This window comes from Vulpes lagopus, chromosome 2 (genome assembly GCF_018345385.1).
Source record: "Vulpes lagopus strain Blue_001 chromosome 2, ASM1834538v1, whole genome shotgun sequence".
NCBI classification, from domain to species: Eukaryota; Metazoa; Chordata; class Mammalia; order Carnivora; family Canidae; genus Vulpes; species Vulpes lagopus.
In genome coordinates, this window is record NC_054825.1 from 28,488,190 (window position 1) to 28,505,435 (window position 17,246).

The following is a 17,246-nucleotide window of genomic DNA, read 5'->3' on the forward strand; positions in this document are numbered from 1 at the left end:
AATGTTTTCATGAAGGTCAGTTTCAAGACCTAAAGAAATTTCTACATGCTCATAAAAGCATATTCCTTTGAAGGAACCTGTACTGGAGAGTCCCTACAACGAAGACCCTCTTCCCCACCTCCTGCCAGGTAGGCACAGATGTAGTTGTACGACTCCCGGGCTCCCCCTCTGCAGGAGTGAACAAGGAGAAAGAGCATTCATTTGTTAAGAAACCCACTTGGAAATTTTGTTCTAGAATCCCAGAATTTAGACTTATACTATGAATTGGGAAATATTAGGATAAATATCAAAAGTGTCACCAGTGTTTTTTGAAGGAATCAATTTTCACAACTCTTTTACAGTGTATCCTACTTTCCTCGTAGTAAAATAGATGGCTCTGAGTTTTGAAACAAGAATTTAGAGTTTGGGTCCCATGCACCAAAATCTATCAAAAGTGAGGCTATTCTTTTAGTGGAGTAATACATACATCAATATTTTTTTTTGCATCAATATTTTTATAAGTATTTTTAAAGCCTTCAAAATTTATATCTCTAGCTCTTATCTCTCACCTGGCTTTACAATGGTAGATTTAGGAACTAATTTTTTAGTTTTCTGTATTCTTTGTCCTCATTTTTTTCATGCACAGTTCTCAGAAATCCTGAAAATCCCTTTGGGCATGTATCCATCAAAAATCTAGCAAAGTATGGAAGGCACTCTGAGGTTAGGTAAATTGAGGAGGTCCTACCTAGAACGGAATGGATATAGGTTTAGGGTATATTACTAGCAGGAGAGCCACCCCAGGCCTGAAGGGGCAGGGAACCTGGAGTCAACTGATAGCCCAGCAGGGAAGGAGCCAGGGAATAAATACTCCAACGTTACCATCCTTCTACCATAGCTGTTCTGCTATGCCTCCCGTTGGCTGAACCCAAATGGAAGCCAGAGGTAAGGGAGCACATTGATGGGTTCTTAAAGATCAGCTCTGAGAAGCAGAGTGCAGGGCGGAGGAAGGTGGAGGACAGGCCTAGAAGGGAAATGGAAGACGTCCAGCACATGCTTACTGTTTAGTGGTCTCAGTCTGTACCAGGCTCAGCTCTGTTCTCAAAAGACTGCTTTGGAAATAACTCTTTAAGCTTTGTAACATCAGTGTCTATCAGGGTAAAAGTTTATAGCTTGTGATCTCAGGAGATCTTTCAGTCCAGACTTGTAGATATATTGCTTATTAAAAATGACTGATGACTGAAGTTCCCCAGGCCTTCCTTCACATCCTCTCACTTGTATGACATGCATTTTAAAAACTCTTTTGACTGCGGTATATATATATATATATACACACACACACACACACACACACACACACATACACACACACACACACACATATATATATAACATAAAATCTACCATTTAAACATTTTCAAGTGTACAGTTCTGTGGCATGCACTGTTTTGCAGCCATCACCACCATCCATCTCCAGAATTTTCATCTCCCGGAACTGAAGCCCTATACCCATTTTCTCCTCACCCCAGTCCCTGGGAACCACCATTCTACTTTCAGTTTCTTAGAGTGTGACTGTTCTTGATACATCATGTAAGTGAAATAACAGGATTTGTCTTTCTGTGACTTAGCATAATGTCTTCAAGGTTCATCCGTGTTCTAGTTGGTGTCAGACTGGCCTTCCTTTTTAAGGCTGTGATATTCCATTGTATGTACATACCACATTTCCCTGCCCCCCCCCAAGTTTTTATTTAAATTCCAGCTTGTTAACGTACAGTGCAATATTAGTATCAGGTGTAGAATTTAGTGATTCATCAGTTACATACAACACCCAGTGCTCATCACAAATGCCTTCCTTAATCTCCATCACCCGTTTCACCATTCCCCTTCCTCCCCCCACCACCTCCCCTCCAGTAACCAACAATTTGTTTTCTATAGTTAAGAATCTGTTTCTTGGTTTGCCTCCACCCCCCTACTATGTTCATTTGTTTTGTTTCTTAAATTCTACATATGAGTGAAATAAAATGGCCTTTGTCTTTCTCTGACTTATTTTGCTTAGTATAACACTGTCTAGTTCCATCCATGTCGTGGCGAATGGAAAGATTTCACTCTTATGGCTGAATAATATTCCGTAGTATATATTACCCCATCTTCTTTACCATTCATTAGTCGATGGACATTTGGGCTCTTTCCATTATTTGGCTGTTGGAGATAATGCTACATTCAGTGTCATGGCTGTAACCTAAACATGTGCGGTATGAGGTCTCAGAAATCTACAAGGTGATATAAGAGCAAGGGCTATAGAAACTGAGACACTGAAGGTGGAAGTGAGCTTGAGGAGGAGAGGTAGAAGTGGAGAGTGGGGAGTCTTTAAATATGTGGACAGATGGGAACCTACAATGGAGAAAAGAAAGAACATGTAAACAAATGAAAAAAATCTGGACAGAAAATGCTTTATGGGAGCAGAGGGCATTTTGATTGAGTAGGACTGCACTGAGGGCTACTTCTGAGTAAGTACAGTAAGATGAGGCTTTTGAGTGTGCTGTGGGCAAATTTAGAAAAGCTGGATTAAAACTGATTCTTAGCTGGATTGTCTCAGTCCTTAATATACTAGTATTTTGTGCCCCTCCTCTTTTTTTTTTAAGATCTTATTTATTTATTCATGAAAGACACCGAGAGAGGCAGAGACACAGGCAGAGGCTCCCTGCAGGGGAAAGGGGTGGAATGGTAGAATGTAAGTGGCAGGTGTAAAATTCTTCCAACTTCGCTGTTTGAAAATCTTTATATGAAAATGTTGGGGAACCAAAGAGAGGAAAATGGAAGTCTAGGCGATTTCAAAGGAAGAACCAGTGAGACTTAAGAGAAGAGATGCTTGTAGTAAAAAGAACATGGGCACTGGAGTCAAATGGATCTGAATTCTGGTTCTGGCTAAGCTGTTTATTCGCTGGAGAGTTGAGATACCCTGCTCAGCGGTGGCACTGGGATTTGAACCCAAGCACCCTGGCTCTAGAGCCTGGCTGTCTACCTTGCAATGCAGCCATGATTCAAGCTTCTAGCTTAGTGTCTGGCACACACTAGCCTCTCAAGTGGTAGCTGTTGATGCTAGTGTACCGTCGGCTATAGAGGGTGAAGAAATCCACAGTACTGTTTGATCCGGAAGATTTATATGACACTGTTATACAAGCTGGAAGGTCAAAGTATTTATGGACTAGAGATAGTTAATTTTGTTTTAGATAAGTGGAAGTAGAGATTTTGAAATGAACAGTTTCATATATGTTTCTAAAGTTTTTTTTTTTTTAAGATTTTATTTATTTATTCATGATAGAGAGAGAGAGGCAGAGACACAGGCAGAGGGAGAAGCAGGCTCCATGCAGGGAGCCCAAGTTGGGACTCAATCCCGGGTCTCCAGGATCGCGCCCTGGGCCAAAGGCAGGCGCTAAACCGCTGAGCCACCCAGGGATCCCCTGTTTCTAAAGTTTGATAAATGATTTGCTCCCTAAAAATGTAAAAGCATGTTATGTACCGAGCACTGCTCTAGACTAGTGAGCAAACCAGACCAAAAATCTCTCCATTCACAGGGTTCTGTGTTCTAAAAGAGTCTGAAGAATTAAGGACCTTTAAGTCTCAGATGCCGAGCGGAAATGCAGGCATTCACCAGCAAGAGAAGAAGATGGTGTTTGCACAGCCCACTTTCCCGATGTCCCTGACATCCTGCTGTCTGGGCAGCCCTCTGCTCTGCTCGCTCTCAAGCCCAGCTGTGTTTTCTGATTTCCTCAGCAGCTCTTTTTACTTCCATCTGGAGTTGGTGAACAGCTTATATAAGCTATTTATGATTAAGTTTCAAAATATCTGTCCAGGCCTCTAAAATGGCCCAGACAGGAACAATAACTGTTGCTTTGCACGAGGGTAGCCAGAGCAGAGAAGACAAAGATGAAATTCATGATAGTCCACGTAAAACAGAGAGCACTGAGATCTCTGTCTGGTCTCTCACACGCATCCTGTGCTGCAGCCGGGCTCTGACTCCAGCGCCCTCGCAGGGTGTGTGCTCCGCAGCGATTACGCACTCATTCCAACAGGGTAGGAGGTCAGTCAGTAAAAGTATTCATCGAGCCAGACCCTCCTCTCCTCTGAGTCATTTTCTGGTACAACAGAAAGGTTCTCAGGGAGAAGCTTTAACTCTTTCAGTTCACCAACTTTACTCCTCAGTGCAATAGGATTTCTCTCTCACCCCCAACGGAGCTTATGTTCATCATTTCTTTGACATTTCAGAGAGTGAGGTATATATTTAGTCTGAGAGTGAGATGGAATGTGAGAAAATGGAGTTAGAAGGAGGGAAATAATAGCCACCACAGCCCAGCCTTGAGGAGTTGTGTTAATATATATAGATGGCTAAGAGGCTTGCAAAATATTATGCTTGTTTAAAAAAAATATTTATGACACCACCCTTACAGGGAAATCTGACATCTGGCAACTTTAGCTATTTGGAAGACAGCCAGAAAATAAGAAAGTGGCCTCAGAGCACATAAAAAAATAACTGTTGAAAAACTCTAGCTAGCTAACACATGTAGTTTACCACCACAGAAGAGTTAGCGTTTCCTGTGGAGCTTGTTTACTTTTTATTTATCTGGAAACTTCTGATAATTTGGGCGGGGTCTGTGTGGCCTTCTTTCCCCAGCAGAGTAGAAACAGCATTCTAGAAAGAGGATAGGAAAGCTGACAGAGGATGTTACTGATAGCAAAGGAATGGCTGACCTCAAAAGAGAAAGACCCAAAAGGCCTACAATACTGGTATTATCACAGTAGAGTAATGTATGGTCTTCATAATGAACTTGCATCCATCAGTGAAAGAGTAAATTAGGTTCAGTGTCTTTCCTATTGAATAAGGCAGAGAGGTTAAAAAAAAAAAAAAGAAAGAAAGAAGAAGAAGGCAGAGAGGTATATAATGTCTATTTTTAAACATGGTCAAAGCCAAACCAAGTTTTGACAAGTTGAAATGGTAAATTCTATGGTGTTTCTATCCTTGAAATAGCACATTCTCTGGTGATGATATATCAGTGAGACAGATTTGAGCTTGTAGCTGATTATGGAAATAATGTTAGGAATAGCTGCTAACATTTATTGAGCACTTCCTGTATCAGCCCTCTCCTAGTGCTTTCACACTATTAGCATACTGTCTCTTTAGAGCCAGTCAGATCTGGGTTTCCATTTCCATTCCATCTGACTTACTGCATGCCCTTGGACAGATTATGTCACCTCTCTGAACCTGTGTCCTCATCTGCAAAATGGAAATCAATAATATACGAGAGGATTGTTGTGAGGACTCAATGAAGGAAGTACATAGTACAGTGCGTGGCACATAGTAAGTGCTCAGTAAATACTAGGCATTGTTATAATGATTTTCATCATTATCATCATCCTCTTGATGATTATTATGAACGTCTAATTATCCCCATTTTTCTGAACAGGAAACTAGTCCAGAGAGTTTAAGGAGTGTGTCCAAGGTGAAATAACTAATAAACAGTGGAGCTGGCATTTGAACTTTGGTCTCTGATTCCAGACCCGTAATTACTTTGCATTCATATTCTGACTCTTTAGCATGTGATTATAATTAGATTTTCATACTTAAAATACATGGCAGGAAAGGGCAGAGGATGTGGGGAATGTTACTGGCCACCTCTTTTTTCCACCATGGACCCAAGTCATCTCATGAAAAAAGTTCCGGTCACACAAAGATAAGCTCCTTTTACTCAACAGTACAAATTAAATATGCAGTGTTGAATAATGTTGCATAATCATCAAAATCTTAAAGGTACCCCACATCAATATACTCAATTATTTATTAGGTGCCTAACATGTTTGTCCATATCACTGTTTCCTTAGATAATAAACTCAATGGAGCTTTAACTATTTTTTTAAATTAAGCATTTAGCACTCTTTGATGTCATCATAGTTATATATGAGATGAAAGTTAGAAACCTCATCTCTAACAACACCAGCTAGATCCTTGAGGTAAATAAAGGAGAATAGACTTGAGGCCCGACACTATGGAGAGCGTCAGCTGCTCCATGTGAAAGATGTAGGGAGAGAGATTGCTAATCATGACTGAATGTTTACAGGTGAGCACATGCCCACTGGTTCCTCCCTTTCTGTTGCTTTAAATGCATACTTAGGCTCCCCAGGCACACATGTCAAGGTAACAGACACATCAACTTAGCATAGCACAGACACAGTAACAGCATGAGGATACTATGCAGGCTTGGCCAGTGGGTGTCTTTGAGCTGAAAACACATTCTTGATCTGGTGTAGTGTATATACTAGATCTTGTATAGAGGTGTCACTTTTATATCTCCCTTGTTCTTTTCATGGATTCCTATTTTTCAGTATGTTTTAAATCTCTGTCTTTGAGGTATGATCCCACATCCTTTTTTTTTCTTTCTTTCTTTCTTTTTTTTTTTTGCAGTAGGGAGGAGCCAGAATGCCCTGAGCCTGAATCCTGGCCTTGCTCCTATGAACTCTGAGCTTAGACAAATTAAGTTTTCCAACTTGCTGATCATAAATATTCTAATCTTTAAGATAATTCTGGGGAAATAAATGAAATGCCATATTTAAAATCTCTGCTTTGGGGGCACCTGGGTGGCTCAGTGTTTGAGCATGTGCCTTTGGCTCAGGTTGTGATCCCAGGGTCCTGGGATTGAGCCCTGCATCAGTCTCCTCACAGGGAGCCTGCTTCTACCTGTGCCTATGTCTCTACCTGTGCCTATGCCTCTCTCTCTGTGTCTTTCATGAGTAAATAAAAAATCTTTAAAAAATATAAAATCCCTGCTTTGTAAATACCTCTTAAAAGTACCATATTGCCTGTACTTGAAAAATGTGAATTTCCTTATTGCCTTCTTCAAGCATGTTGAGAAGTCTGCATTTACCAACTTGTACCTTTTCTGTCACTCCTAGATAAAGATCACTTTTTTTCCCCCAATTCCAGGATTGCCTTGAGAATCAAATGAAAAATATATGAGGAAATTATTATTTTTGTGAGATAGTACTTTAATTTCTTTAAAAGTATAAACTACAAACTTTATATTTGTTTAGCTTTGACTTGATTCTGTCTTTTGATCTTAAGCGTTGTCCTTCTCAAGATATTGACCTATATCCCAATGTCTTAAATAGTTATGCTTTCCAATTTCTTTTTGACCTATTTTTCCAGGTTATAAAACATGGAGGCTGGCTCAGTGGTTCGAGCCATCTTTGACTTCTGCCCAAGTGTATCAGAAGAACTACCGCTCTTTGTGGGAGATATTATTGAGGTGTTGGCCGTGGTGGATGAATTTTGGCTTCTAGGAAAGAAAGAGGATGTTACAGGTAAGGGGCCCCTAATTCCTTGGGTACAAAATAGAGCATAAGCCCTCCTTTCTTTCCATATTAAAAATAAAGATTAGGGATGCCTAGGTGGCTCAGCGGTTGAGGATCTGCATTCGGCTCAGGGCATGATCCTGGAGTCCTGGGATCAAGTCCCATGTTGCACTTCCTTCAAGGAGCCTGCTTCTCCTTCTGCCTATGTTTCTGCCTCTCTCACTGTGTCTCTCATGAATAAATAAATAAAATCTTAAAATAAAAATAAAGGTTAAATGGGAGGCCCAAGTCAAATACACTTCAGAATCCTTTTGTGTTTTTTGTTATGTCTTTACTGTGGTTTCTGCCAGTGAGGAGAGAATGTTTGTTATCGTTCCATCTCTCCTTATCAGTTCCTTCCAAAGGTTGAGATGGTTCGATACCAGCTGCCCCCAGCCCAGTTTTCTATTCACATGTTTACCTAGGTCTTTATCCTTTGTACTCAGAGCTGTTGCTTCCCTTCTGAAAATATGTGTTACTTCTTTATTCAGAACCCTGTTGTTTGCCATTACTTTTCACTACCAGTCTTTATCTCTGATTTATGGGACTTAAGTTCCTCCCCACCATGTTTTCTCTAGCCATCTATCTTCTTCCAACATTTTCTACCCTTTATTTCACTCTTCTCAAGGGAGCATGATGCACCCTGTTCACTCCTTCCTAGATCCATGGTTGGTCCAAATAGCTACCTTCCATTTCTTATGCACCTGGTTTCCTTTCTTCTGTTCTTTAAAATATACATTAACACCGATTTCTTTCATTAATTAGCCTAGGGAAAGGTGGAAGTTTTTACCACACACTGTGCTCTTGTGTTAAATCTAGTCCTTAACTTATATATATTTATGTAAGTTAGGGCTGAAGTTTGTTATATAATCCTTTGAACAGACTCTGGACACTTAACCCATATTTGGGAGATAGTAGATTATTCCCCAGTAGAAATGGTAGCTCAGCTAAGACAAACATGATGAGTAAGATTTAGCAAGGCAAAGAGGATAGATAGATAGATAGATAGATAGATAGATAGATAGATCTGCTTATCCAAAGGCCCTGGAATGACCAAGAACATGGAGAGTCTGAGAAAAGCTCAACATGGCATGCAGTGTGAAAGGTTGAGGGAGGCAAATGGTGCTGGGGAGAGCCGCAGGAGCTAGATCGCAGAGGACAGAGTGTGCCATGATGAGGAGTTATGGAATGGGATACAATACAGGTGCTTTTTAAACTTCATCAGAGATGAAGTTTAGAAAACTCACTGCTACAGATTGGAAAATGATAGGAAAGGGCAAAACAAAGGATAGGGAGGCAGACTGGGAGTTGTTGAAATAACCCGGGTGAGACATGCTGCTGGCTTGGACCAACATGGTAGGTCTGGAGATAAGTGGAGGATACAAGAGATATTTAGAAGGTGGAATCCATTCTGATGCTTTCCTTTTTTTTTTTTAAATTTTTTTTTTAAATTTTTTTTTTTATTTATTTATGATAGTCACACACAGAGAGAGAGAGAGGCAGAGACACAGGCAGAGGGAGAAGCAGGCTCCATGCACCGGGAGCCCGATGTGGGATTCGATCCCGGGTCTCCAGGATCGCGCCCTGGGCCAAAGGCAGGTGCCAAACCGCTGCGCCACCCAGGGATCCCCATTCTGATGCTTTCCAACTGACAGACTCTGTCTATCTACTACTACCCGTAAAATCCCTACCGATCTTCAGATTCAGATGCAAGCTTTTTCAGTGAATTTTTAAAATTCTTCCTGAACAACTTTCTACCTTTTGTAACTTCCATAGTGATTTGTGCACCTTTAGTATGTCACTAGATTTCAGCATGGAATTATTGCTTGTGTCTGAATTAGATTTTAAGACCTTTGAGAGCCAATACCATCTTACCCATTTTGCCCTCTGCAGGGTGCCCTGTGTAGAGTGGCAGCCAATTAATGCTGATTGGATCAAATTGCATTCTCTGGGCTCTACATGCATCAAACTTTGTGCACTGTACTTTTTTGACAGTAGATTCTCCAATTACGAGTACTCAGTTTTTAATTCAGTGTCTATAAATGGACTCGGAAGTTATTTTGTCTTGGTACACAGACAGAAAATGAAATTTCAACATTGGAAATGTTTGCTTTTATTTTCAGGGCAGTTCCCCAGCAGTTTTGTGGAAATTGTGACCATTCCCAGTCTAAAAGAAGGAGAGAGGCTGTTTGTCTGTATCAGTGAATTTACGTCCCAAGAATTGAACAGTCTTTCCCTCCATCGAGGTAAGTTGACCATTCAAGAGTAGACTATTTTTTAAGGATTTTACTTATTTAGTTGAGATAGAAGGAAAGAGTGAGAGAGAGAGCACGAGCAGAGGGCAAAGAGGGGGAGAAGCAGACTCCCCGTTGAGCAGGAAACCCAATGTGGGGCTTGATTCCAGGACCCTGAGTTCATGTCCTGAGCCAAAGGGAGACACTTAACTGATTGAGCCATCCAGGCACCCCAGGAGTAGACTGTTTAAAATAAGATTAGTTGGGGCACCTGGGTAGCTAAATTGGTTAAGCATCTGACTCTTGATTTCGGCTCAGATTATGACCTCAGGCTTGTGAGATGGAGCCCCATGTCAGGCTCCATGCTCAGTGGGGAGACTGCTTGGGTTTCTTTTCCTCTTTTGCCCCTCCCCACTTGTGCACATGTGCTCTCTCTCTGTCTCTAAAAAAGTAAAAAATAAAAATAAACAGGATTAGTGGAGTTGACCCATTTAGACAACTAGATCTCTTTTGGAATTTTTTTAAGTGTCTAACCTCTGGAGATCTTAGTTATAGCAAGATTGTGCTGACAATAATATGCCTTATATTTGCATAGCATTTTGTAATTTCCATTGTATTTTCTAATACATTCTAATTTGATCCTCACCACAGTGCTGGGAGGTAGCAAAGTAGATATTATTAACTGCATTTAATAAATAATGAAAATGAGTTTCAAAGAATGTTACCTGCAGGTAAGAACTTTTGGTCTCAGGAGATGAAGTCATGTCACCTGATTATAAGTTCAGCATTCTCTTTCCACTGTATGAACTTCTAAAGATGGACTCTAAACCATTTCACCAGGGATGCTAGGGTGGATCAGTGGTTGAGCGTCTGCCTTGGGCTCACGACGTGATCCCGGATCCCCGGATCAAGTCCCACATTGGGCTCTCCACAGGGAGCCTGCTTCTCCTTCTGCCTGTGTCTCTGACTCTCTCTCTCTGTGTCTCTCATGAATAAATAAATCTTAAACAAAAATGAACCATTTCACCAAATATATTTAAGTCCACACATTTCTGCATAAGCACAGAAACCAAGAATGTTTATGATCAGTGCAATTTTGTGATGAGTCAGGACAGCCAGCAAAATGGTAGAATTTATTTGGCATGTTATTAATATTGTTACTTGTTCTTTTGAGCATGGCCCTAAAGGGATAGGCTTAATTTCTTAAACCATGTGCACATATGAGAGAGACAGGTCAGAAGTGGGGAAAGACAGGACCTAGCAAACTTCCCTAACCTTTAGGAGAAGAAGGAATATCGGATTTGGATCTCTATCCTCAAATCTATTTTGAGAGTTTCTTACACTTCACTTTACACTGACCCTCTACCTCTTTTCTGAACAGCTCCTTGTTAATCAGTATTGGGAAGGCAGAAAGAAATAGATCAAGATGTTATAGCAGGGAATTTCTATCTGCCTGTACTCACAGCCCTCCCACTCCGGGGGGGGGGGGTCTGTCATTCATGTCAGACCAGAGGGAATAAGGAGAAAAGTCCAGAGTACAGTGGCTTCGATCAGAGCTCTGCAGAGGATATGGGTGGCATAGATTTGTCCTTTCCTATACCTGGTTCCTGGAGCAAATAGTGGGCATAAGAAAATACTCTGTAGGAATATGCAAGGTCTATAACATTTGGGGAACTTGAGGATGTGGCTTCTAGAATTAGCTTTTTTGCTTCATAATCATATCTTGTGTCATCTAGTTTTAGATACTAAAAAGAAAGATTTTCTGCTGAATGCCTTCTCTGGGAGGACTGGTCTCATGGGTTGTTCTGAACTTGTTTGGAGTTAAAATCCACCTCAGGAATCTCAGGGCCACCAAAATGATTTCTCAGGAAGACCCTAGGCATGGACCTTTCAGCCATGAGCTTCCTGAACCAAGACTGACTCAAACTAAGGCTGGGTCCTGGAATCTGTAGATGTTATCTTGAGTAGGATGGGAAGGAAGGAAGAGGATGCAGCAGGGGCAATACATAGGAAGCAACTAGAAAGAGATAGGCTGTCAGTGGTTTTATCATCTCTTCCCTGATGCTCTCCTGCCAATAAGTGCACTGACTATTCAGCTCTCTTTCCTTCTGTTTTTACCTTTCTTTTATCTCCATGTCTTCTGATTTGAACAAATAAGCCTTTGAGAATGGGAAAGTTAGATGTACCTCTACAATTTGTTTCTTTTGGGAAGTTTAGCATGAGACGCAGAAATGCTATTAACTTCCCTAGTTTTCTGTTCGTGACAGTCCACATTAACAGATAGTAGTTTTACTAGTTGGAAACAAAATCAGTACAAAATGAAAGTATTGTTTTATACCACATATAATTTGGAAGATTTGAGTCTAGGCTTTTCAATTTTCAAGTCTGGTGCTTAGAATGGCCCTTTTACTTCTTAGACTGAAAATTTTTTCCATTAGATCAGTATCTCAGCTCATGAGTAGCATATGTTCCTCGATCCCTGCTTTCTAGTACTATTAATCCTGTTTCCTGTTTCTTTATCTTAGTACCTTCAGTGTAGCAATGAAGCTCTCCTATTCTGTGTAAATAATATTTTTGGTGATTTAATATATGTCAGGAGGGGATTTGAAAACCTTAAGAGCATGTGGGATGGTTTGAGACTTGTTTTATTGTACCATGCTGCCTTAGGTAATTGTTATCGACTTACCTTTCAGAAATATCATTGGGGTTAATAGAAAAGATGACATTTTAATTGCAAATTATATTATTAAAGAAATATATGTGGGGCACGTGGGTGGCTCAGTCGGTTGGGCATCTTCCTTAGGCTCAGGTCACGATTCCAGAGTCCTGGGATCGAGCTCTTCTCTGGGCTTCCTGCTCAGTGGAGAGCCTGATGCTCCCTCTCTTTCTGCTATTCCCACAGTTTGTGCTCTCTCTCTCTGTCAAATAAATAAAAAATCTTAGAAAAAAATATATGGGTTTAGATATATTGAGAGCAGGCAATATAAATTAGGAGATAAGAACTCTGATGGCCCTAGATGTAAATACAATTCCACAATTCCATCGCTGTGACTTTAGGTTAGTTACTTGCATTCTCTCAGCCTCAGTGGGATACTAATATCTAACTCAGGTAGTTGTGAAGGCTGCATGAGGTTATATATATAAAGCATCTGGCACAAGGTAGGCACGCATTTAAGATGAGCTATCTTTATTATTCTTAACCTAGGATTCTTGGACTTCATAGATATGCTTTGGGGGGCTTGTTTCCTGATAATTACATGAAGGTTTGTGTATATGGACATTTTCCCAGGGAGATTATATCTGGAATTGGAATCACCAGTAGTTCTTCCAGCAGGTGTCACTCTTTCTCCTTTCCACAAAGCTCTCCAATTGTTTTGAACTGTTTTCTGTCGTTTGAGTTATATTTAAACTCAGAAACAAGGCTATCTTTGTATATCTTCTTTGGAAAAATGCCTATTCAGACCCTCTGCCCATGTTTTAATCGGATTGTTCTTTTTTTTGGTGTTGCGTTAAGTTCTTTATGTATTTTGGATATTAACCTCATCAGATACGTCATTTGCAAATATCTTCTCCCATCCAGTAGCTTGCTTTTTTATTTTGTTGATGGTTTCCTTCACTGTACAAAAGTTTTTTATTTTGATGTACCAAAAGATATATGAAAAGAGGCTCAACATTACTAATCATCGGGGAAACACAATCAAAACCACAATGAGATAATACCTTATACCTGTCAGAATAGCTAAAATCAAAAAGACAAGAAATAACAAGTGTTGGTGAGGATGTGGGAAGAAAAGGAACTCTTGGATACTGTTGATGGGAATGTAAATTCCCATCAGCCACTGTGGAAAACAGTGTAGAGCTTCCTCAAAAAGTTAAAAACTAGGGGCACCTGGGCGGCTCAGCTGGCCAAGCATCAGACTCTTGGTTGCAGCTCAGGTCATGATCTCAGGGTCATGCATCCTCTCCCTCTGCCTGCCACCACCCCCCACCTCTCTTCCCCACTTGCACTTGTATGCACACATGCATATGCTCTCTTTCTCTCAAAATGAAAAAACAAACATAGAAACACCACATGATCCAATAATTCCAATAATTTACCTAAAGAAAGCAAAAACACTGAGCTGCCTGGGTGGCTCAATCAGCTAAGCTTCCAGCTCTTAGTTTCAGGTCAGGTTGTGCTATCAGGGTTGTAGGATCGTGTGATCAAGCCCCACATGGGGCTCCGTGCTCTGTGTGGAATCTGCTTGGGATTCTCTCTCTCCCTCTCCCTCCCCCTTTCCTCAATGTGCACATGCGAGCGTGTGCTCTCTATCTCTCAAATAAATAAATAAGTAAATAAAATCTTTTTTAAAAAACCACTAACTTGAGGGATCCCTGGGTGGCGCAGCGGTTTGGCGCCTGCCTTTGGCCCAGGGCGCGATCCTGGAGACCCAGGATCGAATCCCACGTCGGGCTCCCGGTGCATGGAGCCTGCTCCTCCCTCTGCCTGTGTCTCTGCCTCTCTCTCTCTCCCTCTCTGTGACTATCATAAATAAATAAAGATTTAAAAAAAAAAAAAAAACAACACCACTAACTTGAAAAGATATGTGCACCTATATGTTTATTGCAGCATTATTTACAATAGCCAAGATATGGAAGCAACCTAAGTGTCTGTTGACAGATAAATGGATAAGGAACACGTGGTAAATATATACAATGGGATATTATGTGGCCATAAGAAAGAATGAGATTGTGCCATTTGTGGCAACATGGATAGATCTAGAGAGTATTATGCTAAGTAAAATAAGTCAGACTGAGAAAGACAAATACCAAATGAATTCACTCATATGTGGAATCCAGAGAAGCAAATGAATAAACAAAACAAAAAAGCAGAATCAAGCCTCTTAATACAGAGAACAAAGTGGTGGTTGCCAGAGTGGTGGAGTGGTAGAGGGATGGGCAAATTGCATGAAGGAAGTGGGAGGTACAGGCTTCCAGCTATAGAATGAAGAAGTCACAGGGATAAGGCTCAGCATGAGGAATATGGTCAGTGGTACTGTGATAACCACATATGGTGACAGATGGTAGGTATGCTTGTAGTGAGCATAACATAGCATGTAGAGAAGTCAAGTCACTGTGCTGTACACGTGAAACTAACATTGTGTGTTAATTCTACTCAAATAGAAAAACTTTTTAAAGAGAGAAAAACAAGGTTTCCTCTTAGAAGGATCAGTGCAGTTGTCCAGGGGCCACTGACTGTCTTAAAAATAAACAGAAGGAGAAAAAAAACAAAAAAACAAAAATGAAAGTATGACAAGGAAAATACAGAGAAAGAGGAGATAAAAAAGCTAGTGGGAGTGATGAAATACCATTAATCATTGCCTCATATAACACAGAATGCCTATAACCTTGTTTCCAGGCCACTTCCCACCCTCAAAATAGACCAATTAGAAATAAATTCATAAATTTATTGTTATTTTTAAATTAAGTTTTAAATTTAGTTCTAACATAGTTAACATACAGTGTTATATTAGTTTCAGGCTACAATATGGTGACTCAGCGATTCTGTACATTACTCAGTGCTCATCATGATAAATGTGCTCCTCATCCCCATCACCTATTTCACCCATCCCCCCACCTCCCTCCCCTCTGATAACCATCAGTTTGTTCTCTGTATTTAAGAGTCTGTTTCTTGGTTTGTTTCTCTCTTTTTTAAAGGTCACGACCTGAGCCACCCAGGTGCCCCTCATTTGTTTTATTTCTTAAATTCCACATATGAGTGAGATCACATGGTAATTTTTTCTGACTGCCTTATTTCACTTAGCATTGTGCCCTCCATATCTCTATCCATGTCGTTGCAAATGGCAAGATTTCTTTCTTTTTTATGGCTGAATCTGAATAATATTCCATTGTGTGTATTATATCTTCATCCATTCATCTATCAATGGATATGGAGGCTGCTTCCATAATTTGACTATTGTAAATAATGCTGCAATAAACACAGGTGTGAATATATCCCTTTGAATAAGTGTTTTTGTATAGGGGGTAAGTACCCCAGTAGTGCAATTATTGGATCATAGGGTAGTTCTATTTTTAACTTTTTAAAGACTTGATTTATAAATAACCTGATAGGGGGATCCCTGGGTGGCGCAGTGGTTTGGCGCTTGCCTTTGGCCCAGGGCGCGATCCTGGAGACCCGGGATCGAGTCCCACGTCAGGCTCCCGGTGCATGGAGCCTGTTTCTCCCTCTGCCTGTGTTTCTGCCTCTCTCTCTGTCTCTCTGTGACTATCATAAATAAATAAAAATTTAAAAAAAAAAAATTTAAAAAAAAAATAAATAAAAAATAAATAACCTGATAAATGATATAGCACCCATGCCCTAAGTCTGTGATGCCATGTGTGTGACATACGAGGGTAGGTTCTGTAATGGCTTATATGGAAATCTAAGTAACATGTGTGGTCAGTCTCCATAAAGCACATAGTATCCTGGGTATTATGATTAGGGTGGGAGGCACCTAATACTACAGAGTCAGACTATTTGTATTCAGATTCTAGGAAGACTTGCATTTGTTCTTACCATCTTATTCCTTTTTTTTTTTTTTAAGATTTTATTATTTTATTTATTTATTCATGAGAGACACACAGAGAGAGGCAGAGACATAGGCAGAGAGAGAAGCAGGCTCCCTACAGGGAGCCGGATGTGGGACTCGATCCCAGAACTCCAGGATCATGCCCTGAGCCAAAGGCAGACACTCAACTGCTGAGCCCCACCCAGGTGTCCCTTACCATCTCATTCCTAATGCATTTTAAAAAATATTTTATTTATTTATTCATGAGAGACTGAGAGAGAAAGGCAGAGACGCAGGCAGAGGGAGAAGCAGGATCCATGCAAGGAGCCTGATGCGGGACTCGATCCAGGGCCACAGGGTCACGCGATCACGCCTTGAGCCGAAGGCAGCCTGACGCCCAATCACTGAGCCACCCAGGCATCCCTCCTAACCAAGCAGCCTGTGGCTGGGATTAACTGCATGAGTGAAAGCCTCAGGTTGGCCCTAAGGGTCACCACACTTCCTATTTTTCTATTTTCAAAGTCTGGGCACTCTCTTCCAACAGTTCCTCATATTGTTTCAGAAGTCTGGAAATGACCACTAGGTAGCCTCCATCCCTCAGGAATCTAAGATGCCAAAGGAATAGCTGCATGACTCTTTCTGATAAAAATGAGAGATTTGTGCAAAAACCTCAGTGCTAGGGCAGCCCGGGTGGCGCAGCGGTTTAGCGCCGCCTGCAGCCTAGGGCGTGATCCTGGAGACCCGGGATCGAGTCCCGCGTCGGGCTTCCTGAATGGAGCCTGCTTCTCCCTCTGCCTGTGTCTCTGCCTCTCTCTCTCTGAATAAACCAATAAATCTTCAAAAACAAAACAAAACAAAACAAAAAACCTCAGGACTCAGCGACAAAATAAAAGTGTTAAGCAAAATTATCTCTCAGGTGCTTTTCAGGATCTAAACTGTGATTTTTTAAAAATTCACGTTTTTATATAGAAGTAGCCAACAGTCTGCCAGGTAATAAAGCTTATCAAAACAATCGCCCAGCTGAAAATAGGAAAAGCAAGCCCTAGTCTGATGGTTTCCTGGAGATCTGGCAAAGCAAGGAAAATATTATAACCCTATAGCTTTA

At 40.8% G+C, this 17,246-nt stretch overlaps 1 protein-coding gene across 3 annotated transcripts in view; it reads left to right on the plus strand.

The window, feature by feature from the left end:
• Positions 1 to 17,246, plus strand: part of LOC121484112 (dynamin binding protein) — a 106,577-nt gene that overhangs the window by 26,621 nt on the left and 62,710 nt on the right. For all 3 annotated transcript variants that reach the window (XM_041742877.1, XM_041742876.1, XM_041742878.1), the window contains exons 2-3: positions 7,175 to 7,329; positions 9,483 to 9,605. In XM_041742877.1, the coding sequence (XP_041598811.1) occupies positions 7,185 to 7,329; positions 9,483 to 9,605 (268 nt within the window). In that variant the 5' untranslated portion in view covers positions 7,175 to 7,184. The remainder of the gene's footprint in view (positions 1 to 7,174; positions 7,330 to 9,482; positions 9,606 to 17,246) is intronic.